This window comes from Bufo gargarizans, chromosome 9, assembly GCF_014858855.1.
Source record: "Bufo gargarizans isolate SCDJY-AF-19 chromosome 9, ASM1485885v1, whole genome shotgun sequence".
In the NCBI taxonomy this organism is placed as follows: domain Eukaryota; kingdom Metazoa; phylum Chordata; class Amphibia; order Anura; family Bufonidae; genus Bufo; species Bufo gargarizans.
In genome coordinates this window covers 58,195,499-58,223,159 of record NC_058088.1, presented here as the reverse complement: position 1 = coordinate 58,223,159, position 27,661 = coordinate 58,195,499, and the positions used below count along the sequence as shown (strand labels likewise).

The 27,661-nt window shown below is 44.1% G+C and overlaps 1 protein-coding gene across 4 annotated transcripts in view; it reads left to right on the top strand.

Annotated features, from left to right (window-relative positions):
• DIAPH2 (diaphanous related formin 2) overlaps positions 1-27,661 on the top strand; it is a 1,273,340-nt gene that overhangs the window by 208,963 nt on the left and 1,036,716 nt on the right. For all 4 annotated transcript variants that reach the window (XM_044268818.1, XM_044268816.1, XM_044268815.1 and 1 more), the window contains one exon: positions 23,661-23,800. In XM_044268818.1, the coding sequence (XP_044124753.1) occupies positions 23,661-23,800 (140 nt within the window). The remainder of the gene's footprint in view (positions 1-23,660; positions 23,801-27,661) is intronic.

The following is a 27,661-nucleotide window of genomic DNA, read 5'->3' as shown; positions in this document are numbered from 1 at the left end:
ATGACCTCAGATCTATATTGGATGATCTTTCTTATTCGCTGAAGAGTAATTCTCGGCTGGAATCGTCCCCAGTGACGAGCTATCATCTGGTGATTGACAAGCTAAAAGAGCGTGGTCTTAGCAACTGGTTCAGAAATAGTTTTCTCTCTTCTCCTCCTTCTGTGTCAGGAGTTATGAAAGAGAAGCTTCTTATACGGGAGACGGCGCTGGAGCAATAAGTCAACAAAAAAGAGCAGGAACACAGTTACTTTCTGCACAAACGCCCCTTTTTTCACCTAGGTCCTCCACTGGGTTTGAACCCTAACAACTTGGTCTAATTGTCTTGATAAAGGGTTAAATAGGCAAATAGGAGCAAAGCAAAATGTTGACCGAGAGGATCGCCAAAAAGAGCATTGATCCAAGTTTCTTTGGACGTTGTTATTTTTAGGTCCTAAATTCTATATTTATGAGGTTTAGTACAATTTTATTCTGCATTTTTGTGATCGGGAGCTCGACATCTCTGCTGAAATCAATTTGGTGGTGACCGATTCGGGTGTAGAATCTAATTAATCTCACCATTCTTCATTCTTAAAGGGGTTGGCCAATTTCTGACGAATGGTATAAACTGGTATGTAGTGGCATGGAGGACCATAAGTCGTTACACCTCACTGACCACAATGCTGGTCTTTGGGTACCAGCAGTAGCTGCTTCCTCCACGGCTCCCAGGATGGTGGCAGTGACACTGTACTCTTGGGACCACCTTCCTGGCTATTTCCTCTTCAGCACCAGGGCTGAAAGTGCTTGGAAGATGAGCAGGTACAGGAAGCCTAATCGCTTATATCTACATGTGCACCGAACCGTTCAACACTCCTCCAGAAGAGGACGCTTTAAGACATATTGCCTTTTCTTTCATGGCACTACTGCGGAGCACTACTATACCTTTTTTCACATTTATTTAGATATCACCTTTTGTCCTGCAATGAATTAGAATAGAGAACAGCTAACTTTAAAACAGGGCAACAAGTGGCCTGCAGATTGTCACTGCCAGACATCTGAGAAGCTCTGACGGACGTTCTTCAGAACCTCCTGCTTGAGGTTCTTTTGTTTTGCTTTCGTTTTGTCATCTCGTTTCCCTCTCTCAGCTGTCATGTAGTTGCACTGATTGCATCCCTTTAAATCCCCTCCCATACTGCATCACTTTGCGGTTTATACAACTTCCTGGAGTGTGTGCATGCTGGATGCTACAACTGATGCTTCTACAGATGAGTCTGTTCATTTATTTGTGTTTTCCTGTTTGCTTGATCCTAGGTGACCCTGACTCCCTCCGTATTAAGTGTAGGGAGCCGGTGGTCATGTCCCCTCACTATTATAGGGTGTTCAGGTCTCATACAGTTGAGCCACGAGGGCATGCAATTTTCTATCATAGAGATCTTTGCATGGGCTGAGAAGACAGGGAGAGTTTCAGGGTTTAAATAGGGGTCACCCTTTTGTTCCTTAGTTTCGGATCAAGCCAGTCGGATCCTTATTTGTAACTTCTTGTTTTCTGTTACACCATCCGTGACACAGATCTACTTTGATTTTTTTTTAAATGCTCTGTGGGGGTTGGAGTGTTCTTACTCATGGGCGGAGGCAGGTGATGTCACATCAGCTCAAGTTATTTCTTACTTCTCTCATTCATCTGTTTGTAAACAGGTAACTTCAAGCTCTTGGACCCAAGTGCAAAATCTATAGCAGAGCCCCCCCACTTACCCCATGTGCCACTTGTGTCTTTTTATGTGAGATAGGGGGGATTTGGGGCTCCAACATGCAGACTTGCCAAGATCAACTGCTATTATTGTACCTAATATAACTCTGCCTCTGTCTGTATCAAATCTTGCTAGGACTCTTTCCAAAGCATAATGGGGGACATTTATCAACCCCTGTCGGCCAGAAAACTGGCATAAAAAATTGCTAAGTTTGGTCCATGTTCTGCTTGTACAAAGTTTTGCCCCAGGCCACCACTTTTTTTTTTTTTTTACAAAAAGTGGGTGGTTTGGGGCTGCACAGAGCTGATCAGGTCATGATATATGTCCCCCAGCATATCTCCCTTGAAGTTCCAAAAACATACTTGGTGTGGATAGGTTGGTTGTTCCTCATGGGTGGGGTCAAGTGATATCACATCAGCCTAAATACTTGCAAAGTTCACTGTTGCAATGTTATAAAATATTAAGACATTTTCTTAAAACAATTTTATTGGCTTGGTACTCCATTTGGCTAAGGTTGGTCTAGCATGGGCCGATTCATATGGTCCCTACTTGGTCTATTACAATGGTCACGTGTAGGCAGCTCCTCTTAGATTTCCCTTTTTTATCTTCTGTGGTCAGGACCGATCAGCCCATATGATGCGCACATGTGGAGCCGCCATTCTTCTTGTCACTTTTCATGTTTTATCTCTTTATAATTACGCCCTGAATTCTAGGATTGACATTTCTGGAAAGTCGATGAAGCAAAGAAAGCGTGTCATCCTTTGAGTGTCTTTAAATAAAATTAATTCCCAACAGATTGTACAGTTAAATTTCCATTAATTTTCAGGTGCAACATTTTTGTTTCTGTGCTGTTTCTCGGCAGCTCGGATGGTCAGACAGCTGCGTCTCATCAGCATATTCATGAGATTCTGGTGCAGCCTCGGCAGTTTTGCTCCTCACCTGCAAACCACATCATTCCTTTGGTGTCACTACATAAGCACAGATTGATGGGTCGAATTTATGCTTCGGAGCGCCATGGTCAACTGAAGTGCTCTGACATGGAGCAGTTGGTGACACATAGTTTAGACAACCATCTTGAATCATTATATATATCGCTGGAATGCCATGACTTCAGCGCAAACCTGGTACTGAGTAGACTGGAGGGGATTGATGGCTTGTTTGCTTTGCCTTCTTCAGGAAAAACTGTATGTTGGAAACTGGAAAGGTCGGATGTACGGTATATAATTTTTACCGTGGTAACAATGTAGCTGTTGCATGCGGAAAGTTCATCCATGGCATTTGAAGAATAAACAAAGTGGATGAGATTTAAAAAAAACTCATCCACGCACTGCGGAGAATTTCCACACCTGCTGGACCACACATATCCTTAGAACGTCATACAGCAAAATGCACATGCAGGTTCATGCCGCACATTGCTGTGGATTTGTTGTGGATTTCATGGTGGAAGTAGAAGTAATGGAGATATCAGTTATCTTCGAAATGGCAACTCTTCTTTAGGTTCATGTTGGAAAGATATTACTTTTTCTGCATATTGTCCTTAGTTCCTAAAAAAGTTAAAGTAACTTCTCTTTCTCCAAGCCGTTCCAGCTGAGGTCGGTAATTGAAAGAAAGTTCTTTTATGTTTAAGTGAAAATCATTAAGTGGAGTGACCTTCTGGCTGAAAGAGCAGTTTGTGTAACCATGGGATTCATACCAGAAATAACACTTGATGTCTATTCCTGAGTGAGTCTTGATGGGAGTTTTTGAAATATTCGCTTTTTTATATTTTATGTTTCCATTATTCTCTAACCTCTTGATCCTCCTTTTCTTAGGTGGCTTTTATTCAGTGCCTGATTGAAATGAAAAGGTATAGAGCAGACACTCAAGCTCTTAATATAATGTGATGGCTTTTTGGTTTTCTTACCTCTCAGTAGGTCATGCCATGCATGGGTTCTGATGCCAGAGCAGCTTCCATGGAGAATGAGGGCGCTACTGCAAAGCCAGGATGCAGCAAAAACGTATAACCTCGCCTCAAACCCTTTCTACTGGTTTCTGTTGTCAGGCTTCAGCTTGGTTTCCGTTTATGGGGAGGTGAGACCAGTTGCGGACAGAAGCTGGCCCATAGCAAGGTTACAGTGGGGCTACTTGGTCATCATATCATCCAAGTAATTGGAAAGCCTGGTGCTTGGTCACTCCTCTCCTCATCCATTGTAGGAGAGAAAGTTCTTATGAGCATTGGTTTCCACCTTCCATTGTTCAGCACTATGTCGATCAGCAATGGGTCATATTGTTCATGAGGAACTAGACTCAGATCTCAACTCAACAAGACCCAGACTGGTGCCATGGCTAATATCTATGACATTTAGGGTAGCTGGTCTCACATATTTCCTTTAAAAGGAGTGGGAGACTTGGTAAAAATCTAAACGTTGCCTGCTCTTGGTTATGGGTTAATGGCAGTATCCTCCTATAGAACAGTGTGCCAAGAGTTACTTCTCCTAAGTCCAAGTTCTTCCATTAGGCTATGTTTACAATTGAGTTTTTGCCTACTGTGCTAGAAATCTGAGTCTGGCCATGGATCCACATGAGGTTTAGACCCGTTGTCTTTCATTATGCTCACATATCGCAAAGTTGACAAAGAACTGAATAGATTTTTTCCGCTACATGTAAGTGGAGTGTCATTCACTGGAAAGTTTCACGCATTCTGCACAGCAATCTGCGTCACATCCTCGATGTGTGACCGTAGTCTGGTTCTTCCTTCAAGGAGTCTACATTAGTAGTGGGCGAGCATGCTCTGCCCAACACCAGTTCGAGTCGAACATCGCTATGCTCGGCTCATTGCGGTGTTCGGTGGAATATCGCGTGTGCTCGAGCGCGATGCTTGAGTCAGTATATTTAAATCTAATTTAACCTCTATTTCTGAAAAGTTTCTGGCGGGATTCGAACTCACAACCTTCTACATTACAGCCAAGAATCTTAACCACTACACTATAGAGCTGCATGGCCAGTTACTATTTAAAAAAAAAAGAGACTTCTGCTATATAGGAATACTTACTAGTAGTAATTCTTGGCTGTAATGTAGAAGGTTGTGAGTTCGAATCCCGCCAGAAACTTTTCAGAAATAGAGGCTAAATTAGATTTAAATACACTGGGTGTCCCCACGCACTGACTCGATATATGGACATAGCTATATATGGAGTCAGAGCAGGGACTCCTAAGCCGAACTAGAGTCCTGACACCCTCCCCTCTGCCTGGGGTTCTCCCATTGACTTCCATTGTGCTCGGGTGCTCTGTAGAGCATCAGGAAGTGTTCTACTCGAGCACCAGAGCACACAAGCACTTTGGTGCTCGACCAACACTAGTCTGCATTAGAGATGAGCGAATTTCTTAAAAATTTGATTTGGCTGCTTCACCGAATTTTACAAAAACATTAGCTTTGTGACAAATTAGTTTGTCATGAAGTGCATTTTTAAAAAAGTTGTGGGTGCAATTACAGGGTTCTGTAATAGCGCTTTCCCTGTCATTGTACCCCTCAGACGCCGTGTTCATACATGATCGCGGAATCTGGGGGAGTAAAAATAGTGTAAAATTAACAGAATTTTTTTATCGTACTTAACACCTCCATTTGCTCACGACAGGCCGGTCGCCACCATCTTGCTTGAAGATCTGGTGCAAAATCTCACGCAGCCCTAGATGATGTCATGCCGGCGGACTGGTGACTACTAGTCACCACGCACAGGATTTTGGCCAAGATCTTTGATCAAGATGGCGATGGCCGGTCTGTCACGAGCAAATGGAGGAGGCACGTATGAACTTTTTGTTTTCTTTACACTATTTTAGGTAAGCATGAGAAAATTCGGCTTTACGGCAAATCGAATTTATCCTGAAATTCGGATCAAATTCCACTTCCTTGGATTCGATTCGATCAACCCTAGTTTACATGTCCGTAGCTTTGCAGACTCTCCTGCTGTAGATGAGAACTGCAGCACTTTCCACAAATCTTTGTGCTGGGAGAGCAGATCGCAGCTTCATTGTTTTCAGTTTCGTTTGGAACGGCTCCCCTATTACCAAGTCTAATAAATATCCTTGTGTTAGAATATTCACCCCGTTGTCTTCATTTCCCACTTTATAGAAGAAGAAAAAAACAGCTTTTTGTTTAACTCAGCATTTCAGAAGTGCCAACTCGCAAAATAAATAAACTCTGTCTGCCTTAAGCTTTCTTGGCAGATCAACTATTTGTACATTAAGGAAGCGACGTGTATACAAAAAGACGTGAGGAGAAGCGTCTTAGTGTTAGGTGAGGAGATTAGAGAACAATAGGTGACACCTCTGATAGCGCTGGATATGATATTTCTGTAATCCGGTAGAGATGGATTAGATACGAGATGCTCTAATCACATCAAGTCACAGCGCCGAAGTCTGCTGCACAGAGATACATTGTATCGGGGACTTTGTGACTTTCGCTGTTTTGTTACATTTTCTAAGCCGACGTGCAGTACACAATGCTATGGAGGCTTCCGCAGGCCTAGGACATTAGGGTACGTTCGTTACACAGCCATTTTCAGAACCATCTGCAGTCCATGGGGTCAGAGAGGCTTTCAAAAAATAGGACATGTCCATGTCATGTTTTCACGGCTGGACGGACCTCATTGAAATCAATGAGCTTGTTTTTAACAGGACTGCGCCCATCTAACAGCCTTTAAAAATTAGTACATAAAGGACCTTTTCAGTAAGAAAAAAAAAAAAGGAAAGAAATTAAATGTTCACCTCGCCACAGGCACTCTGGAACACTTCCTCCACACTGGTGGCAGCAGGACCTGACGCCCCAATGTGACGTCACATGACCATGCTCAGAGTGTCAGGCACTGCTGCATTCAGCAAATGGGGCTGTAATATGTACTGGAGAGCATTAGGGGGACATTGTATATGCTGGGGGAACTGAGGGGGGTTTATAGAAACTGGGAGCATAAGGGGCACATAATATATACTAGAGGCACTATGGGGGCCAATATATATGCTGGGGGAACTGAGGGGGGGTTTATAGAAACTGGGAGCATAAGAGGGTGCATAATATTATACTGGAGAGCATTAGGGGGACATTATATATCCTGGGGGAACTGAGGGGGGTATTATAGAAACTGGGAGCATAACGGGGCGCATAATATATACTGGAGGCACTATGGGGGCCAATATATATCCTGGGGGAACTGAGGGGGGTATTATGGAAACTGGGAGCATAAGTGGGCGCATAATATATACTGGAGGCACTATGGGGTCCAATATATATCCTGGGGGAACAGAGTTTTTTTTAATAGAAACTGGGAGCATAAGGGGTGCATAATATATACTGGAGGCACTATGGGGGCCTATATATATCCTGGGGGAACTGAGGGAGGTATTATAGAAACTGGGAGCATAAGGGGCGCATAATATATACTGGAGGCACTATGGGGGCGAATATATATGCTGGGGGAACTGAGGGGGGTATTATAGAAACTGGGAGAATAACGGGGCGCATAATATATACTGGAGGCACTATGGTGGCCAATATATATCCTGGGGGAACTGAGGGGGGTATTATAGAAACTGGGAGCATAAGTGGGCGCATAATATAAACTGACGCACTATGGGGGACAATATATATGCTGGGGGAACTAAGGGGGGTATTATAGAAACTGGGAGCATAAGGGGCACATAATATATACTGAGGCACTATGGGGGACAATATATATGCTGGGGGAACGGATTTTTTTTATAGAAACTGGGAGCATAAGGGTGTGCATAATATATACTGGAGGCACTATGGGGGCCTATATATATCCTGGGGGAACTGAGGGGGGTATTATAGAAACTGGGAGCATAACGGGGCGCATAATATATACTGGAGGCACTATGGGGGCCAATATATATCCTGGGGGAACTGAGGGGGGTATTATAGAAACTGGGAGCACAAGTGGGCGCATAATATATACTGGAGGCACTATGGGGGCCAATGTATATGCTGGGGGAACTGAGGGTTTTTTTATAAAAACTGGGAGCATAAGGGGGCGCATAATATATACTGAAGGCATTATGGGGTCCAATATATATGCTGGGTGAACTAAGGGGGGTATTATAGAAACTGGGAGCATAAGGGGCGCATAATATATATTGAGGCACTATGGGGGCCAATATATATGCTGGGGGAACTGAGTTTTTTTTAATAGAAACTGGGAGCATAAGGGGGTGCATAATATATACTGGAGGCACTATGGGGGCCTATATATATCCTGGGGGAACTGAGGAGGGTATTATAGAAACTGGGAGCATAAAGGGGCGCATAATATATACTGGAGGCACTATGGGGGCCTATATATATCCTGGGGGAACTGAGGGGGGTATTATAGAAACTGGGAGCATAAAGGGGAGCATAATATATACTGGAGGCACTATGGGGGCCAATATATATGCTGGGGGAACTGAGGGGGGTTTTATAGAAACTGGGAGCATAAGGCATAAGGGGGCGCATAATATATACTGGAGGCACTATGGGGGCCAATATATATGCTGGGGGAACTGAGTTTTTTTTAATAGAAACTGGGAGCATAAGGGGCCCATAATATATACTGGAGGCACTATGGGGGCCAATATATATGCTGGGGGAACTAAGGGGCGTATTATAGAAACTGGGAGCATAAGGGGGCGCATAATATATACTGGAGGCTCTATGGGGGCCAATATATATGCTAGGGGAACTAAGGGGGGGTATTATAGAAACTGGGAGCATAAGGGTCACATAATATATACTGGAGGCACTATGGGGGCCAATATATACTACAGAGGGGGCATAATTGACACTGATGGCACTGCAGGGGTTGGAGGTTAACAAAAAAAAATGTAAACCTATGAAATTCATCAGTTTTTAATGGTCATTTTTGAAAGGCTGATAACGGATGGAAAATGTCTGTTAAAAATGGATAGAGGGCCAGAAAATGGATGCAAAATATCCATGAAAAAACTGACAGAGTACCTGTTTTTAATGGTCATTTTTATTTCACTGTCCTGTGAATGTACCCTTAGCCTCATTCAGTTTTAAAGGGGTTAAACTGCAATACCTGAGATAGTCCATTGACCTCCTGCAACTCCCCTGAAATGACCAAGGCGGGTGGTCGCACATTCCAGATATAGCCAATTAAAGTGCTCGGCTCACATTTCAGGGGAGCTGCAGGGGGTACGGCGGTAAGACCCCCACTGATCTGACAGGGAAAAGCTTTACCTACCTGAATGCCCCTTTAAGAATTTATCACGTATCCACTGGATAGTCGTAGGAAGCATTTGGTTTGTATGGGGATTTTCGGCCTCTGGATATAACCCAAAAGGTTCCTATTCACTAATAGCAGGCAGAGTTGTACTGATTTTTTTTTCCCCAATGTATTTTATAGCATTGTATATTTTCTTCTGATATTGTGCACTAAACTTGCTGCATAGAGGTTGAGTTAAATGGTAAAAATCCTGCAGTCACCACTAGGGGGAGCTCACTGCAAGCTGTTAATACATTGAACTCATTGAAGCAGTATGCGGTAAACTCTTGAGTTCCCCCTAGTGGTGGCTTCAAGAAGTTATACTTTTATCAGCAGCATATTGAAAAGCTGAGGATTTGGGGATTTGTATCAGAGAAAGCTCGAGCTCCTATAAAATATACATTATGCAAAGAACAGAAACTGTAAACCCCCGAACACAACTTTTTATTATATAAATGAGTTTAAAAAAATCTGTACTGATTATTTCTTTATGTATACTGTAACACTAGAACCTTTCAAACTCCCTGCATTCAGGTAGGGTTAAATCGTAAAAATCCTGCTGCCTGCAGCCACCACTAGGGGGAGCTCACTGCACACTGTTAGTACATTGAACTCATTGAAGCAGCATGCAGTAAAGTCTTAAGCACACCCTAGTGGGGGCTGCAAGAATGTATCATTTGTATTAGCAGCATATTGAAAAGCTGGGGATTTGGAGCTTTATGTCACAAAAAAAGATCAAACTTCTATAAAATACAGTAGTAATGTGTAGAGGATACGGCCGGCACTGCTGTAGGTGTGGGATTTAATTTAGTGCTGCACTGATCGAATGTGAGTAGCGGTGGTGCTCAGCATGAAAAACAAGTAGTGTTTGCAACAAAGGAGCGAAAAGAAAAAAGAATGTGGCACTCACCAAAAAATACTCTTAGCAGCTTTATTTACATAAAAAGGTCAGCGTCATGCGGACAAAACACAGCTAGGCGGCAACATCCGTTTCACGCTTGTTGCGCTTTTTCAAGCTTGAGCGCTGCATTCTTTTTTCTTTTCTCTCCTTTGTTGTTTTTATAAAATACATATTATGCACAGCACAGAAATTTGGACCTCAGATGGAATCTTCTATTTCCTGTAGCTGACAGATTCCACATATATTACAATCACTCCCATTCGTCCCTATCCTTATCTTATACAGCGGCTGGGGCCATTCTCATAGGAAGCCAAAAGGTTAATCAGACGGGGAACTGGAGAAACCAGAGCAACCCGCTACAAGCCTAAGGACTGTTTCCATGTTGCCCCTGGTTGGTTTTAATCCTGGGACCTCAGTGCAATATTAATGTGAACTACAGAGAAGGTTGATTCACTGTGTTATGCCTCGTGCTGGTCCTCGGAGGTGGGGCATTCACCTCTGTCAGAGACCGCCCCCTCAGATCCTCCACTGTACCTAATGTATCAAATTGGACTATAGTGTCCCTTGTATTGTACAGTGCTGTCCCTGTGTACTTCATTAGAGTTGCCATACTCAACCTGGGCACAGCCGTGGCGCTGTTGCTGGTAGCAGCCATGTTTTTTTAGTTGTCTATAACCGCTTTTATTTAAGGTGAGAACTGAGCCCTCTCCCCCATTCCTTTCCTGAATCCCAATATACAACGTCGTTATGATTGAGCTTTTTATGGTAATGAACTTGTCATTTGCAGCAATCTGACGAGGCGGCATCTGTTTAAGAGCTAATAGTAGATGTTTACCATCAGAAATCAATTTGCAAGTTTTGTTTCTACGTCTCCTGTCACGAATTTTCAATTATCTGCAGCTTATTTTACTTAAAGTCACATTTTTTAAAAAATTTTCACTTTAAATATCTAATTTTTGTAAATGTTCCTTTCCAGGCCATATGTCAGCATGTTTCCATAGAATGCATTTGCATAACAAAGTAATAGGCATGTTCACATAAGATGCCTATGCTCATAAAAAAGTTATGAAAATGTCGCTCTTATATCCCTTGTGTCCTCATTTCGGAGTTTCAGATGTTTTGCTCCTTTACCTATCATTTAGAGTTTTTGTCTGGGACAGGTACACACTTCTGTGCTGATTAATTAAGTAACATATTGTTCTAACAGACAAAACCCTTTATTATTTTTTTATTTTTTTTAGAATTCCGTGTTCTGAATCCACTGCAAGCTTAAATTAAGTATTAAAACTCTGCCTCCACTAGAGGGAGCTCACAGCATACAGTATTCCTTTTATTATAAGCTGTATAAATCCCTATGCAGTGAGCTCCCCCTGGTGGTAGGTGCAGGCAGCGCTGTGATGGAAAGCTGGTAAATGGCATTAATGCCTTCTAGCATGTAGATGGCAAACAGAGGTGCATGTGGGTAGTGACGGAGGGGAGATAGTGGGTTGATCGTCTTCAGTGCATTGTTTATTGGGATAGGAGGTCTACTGAAATCCACCTGCTGACTCATCAGAGGCTCGATATGCTGCCGTATCCCTAACGCTCCATGTGCTGTACCCGCTGAGCTTGTGCTTCTCCACAGTAGCCTATCTAAACAAGCCGAGCTGCACTGTACAGTCTGAGCCACTAATGAGACAGGAGGTCGATTTCAGACTACCTGTGACTCCAACAGGTGAGCTGGAGTCACTGTGTATCATAACTGGGATCCAGCGCAAATCTTGGGTGACGGCCAGACAATAAAATGTTGCACACGAGGGTTTCTGTCCGTCCGAAACCCACCATTTATGCTGGAAAGCCGCCGGATCACTGCCGGATCCCATTACAGTCAAGGCAGTAAAGTAGAGGATCCAGATCCTGCAAGATGTCAGTACAGCCTGCTGGATCTCCATACGAAGATGTGAATGTTGCCTAAATGGTGCAGAGCTTCAGTGTGAATCATGGTGGATTTCCGACTGCCACAGACTCCAATAGACAATGGAGCTATACTGGAGTCACTGCTCATAAGGACCCATGCACGCGCCCTTTCCGGGGGCATTGGGACGGCAGTGCATGGGCACCGTCCGTGTGTGGCTGGCACAGATGGATGCAGCAGACCTATTCAACTTGAATGGGTCTGTGATCCGTCCACACCGCCAAAAAATGCGGAGGTACGGACAAAAAAACTCACGGAAGCGCTCCGTAGCGCTTCCGCGGGGTTCCATGCCTCCGTTCTGCACCCCACCGTCCGGTTTGTGGACCTATTTAAGTGAACAAACGTCCAGGGCCTGTATATTGCAGACCCACTGTTTGCGGGCCACGATACGGGCACGGCCGGCACACGTTTGGGTGCATGAGCTCTAACTGTGTCTTCTTGGAGCAGAGCAGTACTGTAAAGCATGGAAAATGAATAGAGCAGAATTCTAAGCGACTAATGAGATAGAAGGAGGATTTCAGACTACCATGGGCTCTAACAGACAATGCAGATCATAACTGTGCCTTGATAGTGCAGAGTGGCAGTGTAAAGCATGGAGCAGAGCAGCAGCCTCTCCTGATTTCTACTACTACAGTCTCTAACAGACAATGCAGCTGATCTGGAGTCCTTTCTGTCAATACTTTTCTCCAGCGTTTACTTGGCACCATCTAATAGAATTCCGGCACGTGTACCGAGACGCCACCGCATAATGAGCCGCACTTTATTAGAGACGAAGGGCTGAAATCTGATTTCAGATAAAATGAGTTTTCCGAGCCGCAATTGTAAATAAAAGTGAATATACACGAGAGGAAGGGAACTTTTTCACACTGGGCGGCAAAGTGGACGCAGCCAAGATTTAAACCCTCATTTCCTGGCATTGGGGAGGTCTTTTTGAGTTTAATGCTGCAGTTTATTGCAGAAGGAAACAGGAAGGAGCTGAAATCGGCGCGGCCCGCGCTACCTCTGACCCTTTGTGCTTCTGCACCGCGGCTCCGAAATGTAGAAAGCCTTGGCAGAATAATCACTTGTGTCCTAACGAGTCTGGAATTAAGGGATAAAGCCTCGCGCTCACTTACCTTTGCTGCGCCGTGATATACGCTAATTGCCAGCCTCCAAATTATTAGTGGCATTTTTGCAAAGATCAAATGGGCACACTGGTAATTTTCATTAATCTCACGCAGGGAAGCTAATTAAAACTTCCATTATTAACCGTCCATTTTCCGCTTCCTTCCTTTGTTGCGGATCAGAGCAGGATGTTAATATTAATTAAGCTGTTATTGTGCTGCTGCCCTATTAAATAGAGCGCAAATTATCGTAACCTGCTGGACGCAATTGTCTGCCGGCGCCCAGGTAAAGGAGCCGCGCGCTCCCGGGGTGGGGACGGGCTTAGGTCTGAAGGTATCACGACAGGTTAGATCACATTTTGGGCAATTGGTATCAAGGGTGCACCTAGTCCTAACCCCCCCCCATGCCAATTTCTTAACCTAACCCCTTTGCCACAATGAAAGCGCTCATTGCCCATGGCCCTTCCGCTGCCCTCCTCTTGCCGCTACTGGATGCTGTCTCACCTGGCCTCATTGGTGGTGCAATCATATAGGAGAGGGCCTGACGAGAAGGGTGAATGTCACGGCTCTGCGGGCTCTCCCTTCAGTATCTGACACCTTTCACGCTCACCTTCCTCCAGGTAACAGACAACGACTTACCCCTTAATGCTGCAGGTGCAGGTGTATTAGAGCGAAGGCTAAAAGTAAGCAGGAGACGATCTCACCCTGTTACAAGCAGTCTGGTAGAAATCCTGCAGGGAACACAGGGTTAATCTCTCGCCGATCAGTGCCATCTTGGCTGGAGGCAGTCCGAGGGGCAGGGACATAGCCAAGGGCAGGGAGAAGGGCAGGGGGGGGGGGCAGCTGCTGCGGCCAGCTACCTTACTGTCAGACCCAGTGAGGAGAGAACGTGGCTCATCTCCTGGGACACGGGCAGAAGTGCGGAAGATTCCTTTATACATTTAATTGTAAGATGAGAAACAATAGGACATTTTCTGGGTTCCTTCAATTGATCCATAGAATTTTAAAACAGGAATCCGAAGTAGCAACCAGTACCGGAGCCCACGTCGGATTCCGATTTCAAAATGGTTTCCAATACGTACATATGAAGAATCCCAAAGTGATTCGCTCAAGTCTCGCATCACTTCGGCCAAGATGAAGTTTGGCTCCACGTAACGCTGTACGGAAATATCCTTAAAACCTACGTTTTTGAACAAATAGACTTGATCCAAAGCTCGATTCGCTCAAGACTCTATTTATCTATCATCTATCTATTTATTTATTTATCTATTATCTATTTAATTTTTATCTATCTGTCTATCTATCTATCTATCTCATATCTATCTCCTATCTATCTATCTATCTCATATCTATCTATCTATCTATCTATCTATCTATCTCCTATCTATCTATCTATCTATCTATCTATCTCATATCTATCTATCTCATATCTATCTATCTATCTATCTATCTATCTATCCATCTATCTATCTATCTCATATCTATCTATCTATCTCATATCTATCTATCTATCTCATATCTGTCTATCTATCTATCTATCTATCTATCTATCTATCTATCTATCTATCTCATATCTATCTATCTATCTATCTATCTCCTATCTATCTATCTATCTATCTATCTATCTATCTATCTATCTATCTATCTCCTATCTATCTATCTATCTATCTATCTCATATCTATCCATCTATACATCTATCTATCTATCTATCTCTCTATCTATTATCTATCTATCTATCTGTCTATCTGTATATTATCTATCTCTCTATCTATATATCTATTATTATTATTATAATTTTGCAGGAAACGTATAATAAACTGCACTCGCACAGAATCACACAGCTTTTCCAGGCCCCGGGATGTCACACACGGCCCCCAGTCCCTCCATCACTCCCGTATAACTAATTGTTAGGCCTCATGCACACGACCGTTGTTTGGGTCCGCATCTGAGCCACGTTCATTTCAAGTGCTATCCACATCCGTGGCTCTGTTCCGCGGCCCCACAAAAAAAATATAACATGTCCTATTCTTGTTCGCGATTTGCAGACAAGAATAGGCATTAATATTGCCGGTGCCCATTCTGTTCCGCAAATTGCGGAAGGCAACACGGCGCCTTCCGTTTTTTGCGGATCTGCGGTTTGCGGACCACAAAAAACAGTACGGTCGTGTGCCTGAGGCCTTAGGCCCACTGCACACAAACATGTGCGCCCCGTGGTCGAGCTGCGGCCCGCAAAATGCGGGCCACAATGCACAAACACAGTCCGTGGGGCAGCCACAGCGGATCGCGGACCCATTCACTTGAATGGGTCCGCGATCCGGCCGTTCCGCAAAAAGATAGGACATGTTCTATGTTTTTGCGGAACGGAAGTACGGGACAAAACCCCACGGAAGCACTCCGTAGTGCTTCCGTAGGGTTCCGTTCAGTGCTTACATTCCGCATCTCCGGATTTGTGGACCCATTCAAGTGAATGGGTCCGCATCCGTGATGCGGAATGCCCACGGAACGGCACCCGTGCAAATGCGGTCCGCAATACGACAACGGGGTGCACACGTTCGTGTGCAGGGGGCCTTAGGGATGCTGATGGCCGGTAACAGCAGTAATGCTCGCCGTCACCCAGCTTTTGGCCTCATGCACACAGCCGTGGTTGTGTTCCGTTCCGCAAAATGGGGTTCCGTTGTTCCGTGATCCGTTTCCGTTTTTGTTTCCGTGTGTCTTCCTTTATTTTTGGAGGATCACCAGACATGAAGGAAAGTAAAAAAAAAAATCTAAGTCAAGTTTGCCATGCAAATGATAGGGAAAAAACGGACGCGGTTGACAATCTTGTGCGCCTCCGCGTTTTTTCACGGTCCCGTTGACTTGAATGAGTCCGCAAACCATTTTCCGTGAAAAAAATAGGACAGGTTATATTTTTTTGACGGACTGGAATCACTGATCACGGACGCGGATGACAAACGGTGCGTTAGCCGAGTTTTCAACGGACCCATTGAAAGTCAATAAGTCCACAGAAAATCACGAAAAACGGAACAACGGACACGGAATCGCGTGCATGAGGCCTTTCCAGAATCAGACATAAGGATTCTCAGACTTTGTATCGGACCCTGCTCTTCTTCCTGTATTTGTTCCGGTATTTTCCATCCATTTCTGGGCTTTTCCGAAGCTTCGCTCCGAGCTGTGGGTGGCGAGATCCCCGCGGCTGGATCCGCTGCTCTCACGCTTCTTCCAGGTCAGGGAGGAGTTTGTATATTTGTTCCTATGTTTCTCATTTAAATGTGTTTATGAAATGATTTTTGGCAGAACGTTGCGATGCATAATGCATGCCGCTGTCATACTCCTGATAAAAGCAAGTGTAATTATTGTGGCATCTCATCAGCAAAGCCGCTCAGCTCAGCACAAGGCACAAGAGTTAACCCCATCCTGCCCTAAACCAGGACACAATATATCCTTCAACATAATGTCCCGTGCACCAGTCACATCCAGAGCTGCATTCAGGAGTCAGATGGCTTGCTCCAGTTTTTTGCATGTCTGTGATAATCCAGTCATAGCCAAGTTCAGAATTTTGCTGCCTGGTGTTGATCTTAGGTTGAATCATATTTTATACTCCGTTCACAACCAAAGTTACCTACAGAATTCTGTTCCCTTGTGTTGATCTCGAGCTGAAAGTTATAGGGGTTTTTCAACCCCTATAATGACCCCCTAATGCCAGGGCACCTCATGTAGGTTATAGTTACCTGCTCCATGGCACCCGCACGGCCGCTTATCCCCGCACGGCCACCGCTGCATCTCCAAACATCCAGCGATAATGGGAGCAGCCAGTAGCAGGCCGCGAGGGACACGAGCCTCCCTAGTGTCACCCGCGATGATAGGGAGACTCGTCCCCGTCGCAGCCTGCCATTGGATGTCCACCCCCCACCTGTTTTGATCCGCGCGACAGGGAGATGCAGCGGTGGCCGCGCGGGGATCAGGAGCTACGCAGGTGCCGGGGAGCAGGTAAGTATAACCTATATGAGGGTCCGCGGCATTAGGGGGGTCATTATAGGGGTTGGATAACGCCTTTAACTACAGAATTCTGTGGCCTGGTGTGGCGTTGAATCACATCTAAGGGTCCATTCACACATCCGCAATTTCGTTCCACATTTTGCGGAACGGAATTGCAGACACATTCATTTCTATGGGGCAGCACGATGTGCTGCCCGGATACGGAATTGCGGACCCGCACTTCCGGGTCCGCAATTCAGTTCCCGAAAAAAAATAGAACATGTCCTATTCTTGTCCGCAATTGCGGACAAGAATAGGCATATTCTATTAGTGCCGGCAATGTGCGGTCCGTAAAATGCGAAACGCACATTGCCGCTGTCCGTGTTTTGCGGATCCGCGGATCCATGTATCCGCAAAACACACGCGGATGTGTTAATGGACCCTTAGTGTACCTGCATACGTTGCGGATTATGCATGTTTTTTTTTGGGCGTAGAAAAAACGTAGTGTAATACAGGGCAACGAAAGCGAATGCGATCCAAGAAATCTTACATACACGTCGTTGTCTTTTTCCGTGCGGAGACTGACCAGCTGTGAGAGAGGAGAAATTCACTGCATGTTAATTGTTTGCGCAATTTTGTGTGCGGTTTAATTAACCCATTGCAGCGAAGAGTGAGATCGGAGCAAAACCGCATAAAAACCCACAACAAAATCCACAAATAATAGACGCAGATCTGGTGGGGAAACGTCGAGAAATCTGCCCGATTTTCTGTTTTCAAACAAGAACCCAAATACAGCAGTCCCAGCCAAATGTAGCTACATAGTTCTGCCTGATATTCATCTTGTATGAATCATGTTTTATACTCCAGTCACATCCAGAGCTCAGAATCTTCTGCCTGGTATTAATGTTGTACTGAAGCATGTTTAATACTCCAGTCACAACCGCAGCTAATTTCAGACTTTTACTGCCTGGTGTTGATCTTGTTTTGAATTGTGTCTTCTACTCCAGTCACAACCAAAGTTAACACCAAAATTCTGCTGTCTGGTATTGCTCTTGTATTGTATCATGTGTACTCCAATCACATCCACAGCTGCCTCGCATGGATCTTGTATTGTATCATGTCATATACTCCAATCACATCCACAGCTTCCTCGTATGTATCTTATACTGTATCATGTCATATACTCGAGTCACATCCAGAGCTGCCTTGTATTAATCATGTATTGTATCATTTCATATACTCCAGTCACATCCAGAGCTGCCTTGTATTGATCTTGTATTGTATCATGTCATATTCCAGTCACATCCAGAGCTGCCTCATATGGATCTTGTAGTGTTTAATGTCATATACTCCAGTCACATCCAGAGCTGCCTTGTATTGATCTTGTATTGTATCATGTCATATACTCCAGTCACATCCAGAGCTGCCTTGTATTAATCATGTATTGTATCATGTCATATACTCCAGTCACATCCAGAGCTGCCTTGTATTGATCTTGTATTGTATCATGTCATATTCCAGTCACATCCAGAGCTGCCTTGTATTGATCTTGTATTGTATCATGTCATATACTCCAGTCACATCCACAGCTTCCTCGTATGTATCTTATACTGTATCATGTCATATACTCCAGTCACATCCACAGCTGCCTCATATGGATCTTGTAGTGTATCATGTCATATACTCCAGTCACATCCAGAGCTGCCTTGTATTGATCTTGTATTGTATCATGTCATATACTCCAGTCACATCCAGAGCTGCCTTGTATTGATCTTGTATTGTATCATGTTTTATACTCCAGTCACATCCAGAGCTGCCTTGTATTGTATCATGTTTTATACTACGGTCACATCCAGAACTAAGTTCATAAAAATCTGCTACCTGGCATTAATCTTCTGTTGAATCATGTTTTATACTCCAGTCACAATCAAAGCTGCATTTATAATCTTATTGTCTTGCTGCTCTGGAACTGATTTTGAGTATCCAGATCTGCACTCTGGATCCCTCTTGACCTCCATGATTTGCGCTGACCGGCTTATCCGAGGACTGATGACACATTGGATTCTAGGGGATGTATAATCAATGACTAATACTCTGTGCAGAACCTGAACCAGCAGCAACTGCAGAGAGATGCTAACTGAAGCCAGCAGGTTATTCGCCGCAGCTCTGGGTGTGACTGGAGCATAATCCATGCAACAATGAAGCAAATGCAACTTCCTTCAAGCTGTACCTTAGTTTTCAGCAATCATCAGGGAGAATAAATATTTAATATCCCTTCCCTCTCCTGATACAATGTATCAAAGCATCTGCGATGTTTACACTGCTAGGACTGTCCCGCCTGAATACAAACCCGCGGCTCTGACCAGCGTTTACCCTGTGCAGGTTTTTAGCTCTGGCCCTATTTACCGACAGCAAGCTGAGATCTTGAAAAAAGGAAATGAAGCCGTGCGGGCAGATATACTTACATCTGTATCCACTTCTATCCGCGTACCTGCCACCCCCCCTTCCCTCCGCTTGTCCGTTTTCGGCAGACCCCCGCAGATGCACCGTGCAGGCAGGATGACAGGCGCGAGACGTCTTTATTACACTGTCAGTCACCGCCTCGGATCTTATTAATAAATGACACCGGCACTTTGATAAGTTTAACTCGCGGATTCCGGAAACATGTAAAGGACCTGAATAATTTATTACGCAATATGTGAAACGCGCTGCAGGTTTGATAAGACGAGGACAGTCTGTAAATGGCCACGGTCATCAAATCGCCCCTCGAAAAAAATTAAAAATAATCCTCGTGCCGATAGGAGGCCGAGGGCGGTAGATAGCAGCGGCCCATGGAACGGGGGTCCCCCTGTGCTGATTAATGAATCTTTTTAAGTATCCCTGTTCTGCTTTCCCTAATACAAAGCTCCAAATCCACTGCATAGATAAAGAAAATAATAATCCTGAGTGCCTGTTGTCACCACTAGGGGGAGCTCACTACATACAGATTTATTCAGCTCCCATTGAGCTCAATAATAGATCCTTTATACAGTAATTGCCTAAATAAAAATAAAAAGTTCTGGGGTGTGAATACTTTTTTTTTTCACTGATATTAATCTAGTTTTCTTCTTTAATCTACTTAGATCTTTAATGGCTCTTTTACTGGGTATGGTGGCTCGCGGGTAGCACTTTTGAATTGCACCTCTGGGGTCATTTTTATCTTTCAAATATATCTAGATTGGGTAATCATTTTAACCTATCCGATGAGGGCGGAATCTCCTGCTCAGGAACCACAGAGCCTCTAATAAACTTTGGCTTTTGCAATGTCTGTCCATCTGAATGGCTGCGTGTAATACCACATTTCACCTGCAGAGGCCACTGCAGTGAAAGTGAGCAGTCAATGGAAGCCCAGCCCCCCAGGAGCCTGCCGATCAGCCGATCAGCATGATGGCTCTCATATTGGGGAGGTTGCCTGTAATAAGGTAGATGGAGAATTTTTGGAAATCTTTGTACAGCGCTGTAGAATATTAGAAATAAGAGAGCTCTAGATTTGGTTACTGTGCAGTGTCAGGACCTGTCTGGTCAGATCGCCCCCTAGAGGGATGCACAGGGTAGGACTTCAGGTCTCCTCTCTTGGATTCTTCATTCATTGTAAATGATTTTTTTTCTCTCTCATTTCTGGTTCACGGATCGTTGCGTCTGATATAGAAGGATTTACGGCGTAAGGCCCAGGAATTAGTGAGGTCTCGGGAGCCGACTCGCTATGACTCCTGAAGGCACCAGTGTAAACCTCTGATTAGCAGAGAAGGCTCATGGCTGATCGCAGCTCCCATGGTTGTCCTTCAGGTCTTGATTGGGACTTTGTAATCTTCCTGTGGCGCATTTTATACTCTATGTCCATTACTCCAGCGCTGCTGGTCTGGGGGTCTATGATATCTGCCTATACTATATAGCTGTTATAATATACAGCACTAATGGTTTGAATATTAATACTATTATACTGATGTTTCCACTATGTAACGGCATGATTGTGGCCAAAAAGCAAAGAATGTCTCCCCCTGCTAGCATCTTCAACTGTTTTCTAAATTTCTGACTGCATAATACTGCCATACAATGCAAAGGTAATACCGCCGTATGCAGCCCACACTGTACCAATATACCATATGGTGCCTAAATAATATGCAATGTCTAAATAATACTCCCTCAAAGAGCCTACAAAATACTGCCGTACAGTGTCAATGTAATACTGCTATATTGTGCCAAGGTAATACCGCCGTATACAGCTCCCACTGTACCAATATACCATATGGTGCCTAAATAATATGCAATGTCTAAATAATACTCCCTCAAAGTGCCCACATAATACTGCCGTACAGTGTCAATGTAATACTGCCATACACAGCCTACATTGTATGTACATACCGTATAGTGATCAAATGATATGCAGTGTCCAAATAATTCTCCCTTAAAGAGCCCAAATAATACTGCCATACAGTGTCATTGTAATACTGCTATATTGTGCCAAGGTAATACCGCCGTATACAGCCCACACTGTACCAATATACCATATGGTGCCTAAATGATATGCAGTGTCTAAATAATACTCCCTTAAAGAGCCCAAATAATACTGCCACATGGTGCCAATGTAATACTGCCATACACAGATTACATTGTATGTACATACCGTACAGTGATTAAATGATATGCAGTGTCCAAATAATACTCCTTAAAAGAGGCCAAATAATACTGCCATACAGTCTCAATGTAATTTTGCAGTACACAACCCACATTGTATCTTCATACTGTATGGTGCCTACATGATGTGCACTGTCGAAATAGTAATCTCTTAAAGAGCTTGTGTAATACTGCCATATAGTGCCAATGTAATACTGCTGTACACAACCCACATTGTACCAATGTACCACATAGTGCCTAAATTCTGTGATGCACTTTCTAAATAATGCTCCCTTAAAGAACCCATATAGTACTGCCATACAACGTCAATGTAATACTGCCCTGCACAGCCCACACTGTATCTGCATACCGTATGATGCCTGAACGACTCCCACTGTCTACATAATACTCCCTATCGCCATCTGCGTATGGTTTGCGGACAGACTTGCAGAAGATCTGCAGGAATTTCCACCAAATCCGGACGTGTTACTTGTAGATTTGTTGCGGATTTGATGCGGTTTTGTCGTAGATTTCACGCTTCCATTGAAAAAGATGAAATCCGTACCAAAAATCGCACAAACCATCGAAATGCTGCGAATTAAAAAATCCGAATGGCAGGTCAATTTCCACACGGAAGGAAAAAAGCAAAGTGCACATGAGGTCTGTCTAATCGCATACACTTTGCTGGTGCTGCATTAGGCTGCGGTTTCTCCGCTCGAGAATCTGCAAGGGAAAAAAACCGCACATAATCCGCAGCGTGTGCAGGTAGCCTTAAAGAGCCCACGTAATACTGCCACATAGTTCCCACATACTGTCATAATGCACTGCTGGTTTTAGTTTGCTCCTGGAAGGAGATCCCTGCTCCTATTTTGATATATTGTTTTTATTTTGTTTGTTTGTTTTTTATTAGATTTTTGTTAAACTCGTTACATTTTCATTTTCACATCAACAAGACGTTCAGAAAAAGCCTTTGCCTCCCACTCACTAGATTTTGATACATTGTAACAAACCCTCAGCTATGTGAGCAGGACCCCGGTGTTTCACAGCTCCCTTTTAAAATGAGAATAAGGCCTCATGCACTCGACCGTTGTGTGTTTTGCGGTCCGCGAACTGCGGATCCGCAAAACACGGATGGTGTCCGTGTGCGTTCCGCAATGTGCGGAACGGCACGGACAGCCATTGCTATAACTGCCTATTCTTGTCCGCAAAACGGACAAGAATAGAACAGGTTATATTTTTTTTGCGGACCACGGAACGGAGCAACGGATGCGGACAGCACACGGAGTGCTTTCCGCATCTTTTGCGGCCCTATTGAAGTGAATGGGTCCGCATCCGAGCCTAAGACGTTGCATTAGGAGCTCTGTGATCTTTGGATAAAACCATTCACTGACAGCAAGCAGGCATCTTATAACTGGAGAGGGATTGAAACGTACAGTCTATTAGAATGCTGCAGTTACTTTTATGATCCTCGGACTTCCAAGTCCCCATGTCTGTCTTAGTAATTACTTCCCCGCAATTCTGGAGCATCTTTTCTTATCAGTCTATGTTGCACCATTCCTCAGTTATTCCTCCTAGAAATTTAAGAATACATTGACAACTATCTTTTAACAGTTACGGGCGTGCCCCTACACACTGAACGTGCCCGACCGATGCTGGCTCTGTAGAGACACGCCCTTTGACAAGGAGAATGTTGTCAATATATTCATATATTTCCATGAGGAATAACTGAGGGACGTCACAATGCACTAAGAAAAGATGTTGCAGAATTAAGTAAAACAGGCATTTCAGGTGCGGTGACAGGTCCTCCTAAAGTTTTGTGAAGGTTTTCCATCCCCTTGATGCCATCAGATCACCTTGAGGTGAGGATATAAGTATCCTGGGACTGACTGGCTGCTATGAACGCTCTGCCTGACAACCCCATATGGCAGGTTCTAGTTGTTAGGCAATCTGTGCATAGAAACCAGTTTGCTAGCAGGTGGATTAGCTGAAGGAGGAGAGCTTGGACGTCACGTTTGTTGCCACCTTCGTTGGAGGTCTAGTGGTTTTCATTCCTGCTTCTCACACCTTTCTCCTTATGTTTCCTTCTTCCATAGGGCGGCCTGAAGAACAACAAGCACGAGTGCACGCTGTCCTCCCAAGAATACGTGCACGAGCTGCGATCCGGGATAACCGATGAAAAGCTGCTCAACTGTCTGGAGTCCCTAAGAGTCTCCCTGACCAGCAACCCCGTCAGGTAGGTCCTTCGTGTGTTCCCTAAATCTCAACAGCTTGGAGTTACCATCAAATTCAATGTTATGTGTACCCTGAGGGCAGGGGCGCACCATCAATGAGGCCAGGTGAGGCGATGGCCTCAGGCAGCACCAGGTAGGGGCAAGAGAGGGGGGCAGCGGAAGGGCCATGGGCAATGAATGCTTTCATTGTGGCAAAGGGGTTAGGTTAAGAAATTGGCCCGCGGGGGGTGGAGCCTCGGGGCGACGTTTCAGTTTTCGCCTCAGGCATCAGAAAGACTAGGTGCACCCCTGCCTGAGTGGATCACTATAGGGTAACACTAAATTATAGCACTCAATGCCAGTCTGCTGCATGAAAAGTCATGAAGATATTGTGTTGTGTTAGGAGTGGTATGGCTTCGAGAGAAGAAGACTTTTGCAAACTGAGGTGTATGCAGTCCACTCCATAAAAAAAAATAGGTTTACCCTTAATGAGAGAAGGCTCAACCCGGCACCACGATGGAGCAATCGCCTAAATGGTGCAAATTCCTCCTGAAAAGTATCTAATATTTTTGGGAGATAGAACTACATTTTGCCACAGATATAGTTACACGATGACATTTGTCTACCTGCGGCCACCACTAGGGGGAGCTCACTGCACAGGCTCAATGTTTGCTGTAAAAAACTGCCTGCAGTGAGCTCCCCCTGGTGGCGGCTGCAGTCACACACTATGTATGTGAAAGCATTTCAGTGAGGGGCCCTCTGTCCACAGGCCCCTACGGTAGGCACATCACTGCTTCTGCCGTGTTAAGTTACACACTCTACAGTAACAGCAAGCAGAGATTTTAACAATTTTGAGGAATTTAAACCTAAAGTAGACTATATGAAGAAGAGGCAGATCTGGTTACGCGTTATGTGCTGAAATTCAGAAATCTCCGTTAACAGTTTTCCGCAATGAACTCCCGGAGTCTGCTTTGTGTTCGCGTTTTAGCTTTCAATTAAAAATTTACATTATTTGCTATAATTGCATCAATTAAGGTCAATTACACAAAGTTTATTGATCGTTTTTGTGGAACCGAGTGGATGCTAGAAAATCCGATAACGGCGGAAAACCACAATATCATTAGTAACGGGTTAATAATGAGCTGGTGGACGGCGCGGCTCCGCACGCCGATCGCCGCACTCCTCATAGATTGTAAGCTCTTGTGTCTCCTTCATCTCTTCATAGATTGTAAGCTCTTGTGTCTCCCCCATCTCCTCATAGATTGTAAGCTCGTGTCTCCTCCATCTCCTCATAGACTGTAAGCTCGTGTCTCCTCCATCTCCTCATAGATTGTAAGCTCTTGTGTCTCCCCCATCTCCTCATAGACTGTAAGCTCTTGTGTCTCCTTCATCTCTTCATAGATTGTAAGCTCTTGTGTCTCCTTCATCTCTTCATAGATTGTAAGCTCCTGTGTCTCCCCCATCTCCTCATAGACTGTATGCTCTTGTGTCTCCTCCATCTCCTCATAGATTGTAAGCTCTTGTGTCTCCTCCATCTCCTCATAGATTGTAAGCTCTTGTCTCCCCCATCTCCTTATAGATTGTAAGCTCTTGTGTCTCCCCTATCTCCTCATAGATTGTAAGCTCTTGTGTCTCCCCTATCTCCTCATAGATTGTAAGCTCGTGTCTCCTCCATCTCCTCATAGATTGTAAGCTCGTGTCTCCTCCATCTCCTCATAGACTGTAAGCTCTTGTGTCTCCCCATCTCCTCATAGACTGTAAGCTCTTGTGAGCAGGGCCCTCATTCCTCTTGTTTTTGACCCGTCTGCTGCCATGTTTTTTATGACTGTTTATACATGAATCCCTTGAATGTAAAGCGCTGCGGAAAATGTTGGCGCTATATAAATAAAGGTTTTATATATATATATATTGATTCAGGGATTCAATCTATTTGAAGGGATTGTGTCATCAGAAAGTGACTTTTTGTCTAAATGTTTTTTTTTTACATTTGATTACTATTTTTCATTTTCCATGTCACTATCCATATTTAAAAAAAATTATAATCCTGAGATCCTGTAATTTTCACACTGACCACTGAGTCTAATAATAGGCTGACAATTCATGTTCTCTGGAGGTGACTTCTCAGCAGTCATCTCATTATCATAGGCAGGATTACAATGACAGATAACACCTAAAGTGCCTTGAACAAGTATTCATACCCCCTTTCCACATTTTGTCACATTACACTCACAAACTTAAATGTTTTTTATTTGGATTCTATGTGATCGACCAACACAAATAGTAAGTATGTGTGAGGTGAGAGGAAAATGATACATGGTTTTCAAAGTTTTTAATAAATAAATACCTGGAAAGTGATGCATGCATTTGTACTCAGTCCCCCTTTGTAGGACCACCTTTTGTTGCAAAAACAGCTGCAGGTCTTTTGGGGTAGGTCTCTACCAGCTTTGCACATCTAGAGGCTGAAATTTTCACCCATTCATCTTTTCAGAAGAGCTCGCAGTCAGATTGGATGGAGAGCGTCTGTGAGCAGCAATTGTCAAGTCTTGCCCCAGATTCTCAATGCGATTTAGGTCTGGACTTTGGCTGGGCCATTCTAACACATAAATATGTTTTGCAAAAGTTGTTGCAAAACTACAACTCACAGCATGGCCTAATAGCTGTAGCATGCTGGGATTTGTAGTTTTGCAACAGCTGGAGGGCCGCAGGTTGAGCATCCCTGATCTAAGCCATTCCATTGTAGCTCTGGCTGGATGTTGAGGGTTGTTGACCTGCTGGAAGGTGAACCTCCACCCCACTCTCTCAAGTCTTTTGCAGCCTCTACCAGGTTTCCCTCCAGGATTGCCCTGTATTTAGCTCATCCAACTTCCCATCATCTCTGACCAGTTTCCCTGTCCCTGCTGAAGAGAATCCTCCCCACAGCATGATGCTGCCACTGCCACGTTTCAACTTTGGTCTCATCTAACCAGAGCAACTTCATCCACATGTTCGCTATGTCCCCTACATGGCTTGTGGCAAACTGCAGATGAGACTTCTTATGGCTTGCTTTCCAAAATGTCTTCTTGCATCTCTTCCATAAAGGCCAGATTTGTGGAGTGCACGACTAACAGTTCTCCTGTGGACAGACTCTCCCACCTGAGCGGTGGATATCTGCAGCTCCTCCAGAGTGACCCATGGGCCTCTTGGCTGCTTCTCTAATTAGTGCTGTCCTTGTCTGGGCTGGCAGTTTTGGTGGATAGCCTTGTCTTTGTATGTTTGCAGTTGTGCCATATTCCTTATATTTTCGATTGATGGATTGAACAGTGTTCCATGAGATGTTCACAGCTTGGGATATTATTTTTTTTTAAGAACCTAACCCTGCTTTACACTTCTCCACAACTTTATACCTGACCTGTCTGGTGTGCTCCTTGGTTTTTATGATGCTGTTTGATCCCTAACAAACCTCTGAGGCCTTCACAGAACAGCTGGACTTATACAGAGAATACACCACACACAGGTGGACTCTATTTACTAATTAGGTGACTTCCGAAGGCATTTGGTCACACTGTATGTTATTTAGCGGTATCAGAGTACAGGGGGCTGAATACAAATGCACAACACACTTTGCAGATTTTTATTTATTACAAATTTTGAAAACGATGTATCATTTTCTTTTCACTTTACACATACCTGCTACTTTGTACTGATCTATCCTAGAAGCATAAAAGACTGATGGCAGAAAAAGACCACCTGGTCCGTCTAGTCTGTCCTTATATTATTTATTTATTTTTATCTTAGGATTGACATGTGATTATCCCAGGCGTGTTTAGATTCACTTTCTGTAGATCACATAAAATCCCTATAAAAATACATTTACGTTTGTGAGTGTAACATGAAAAAAATGTAGA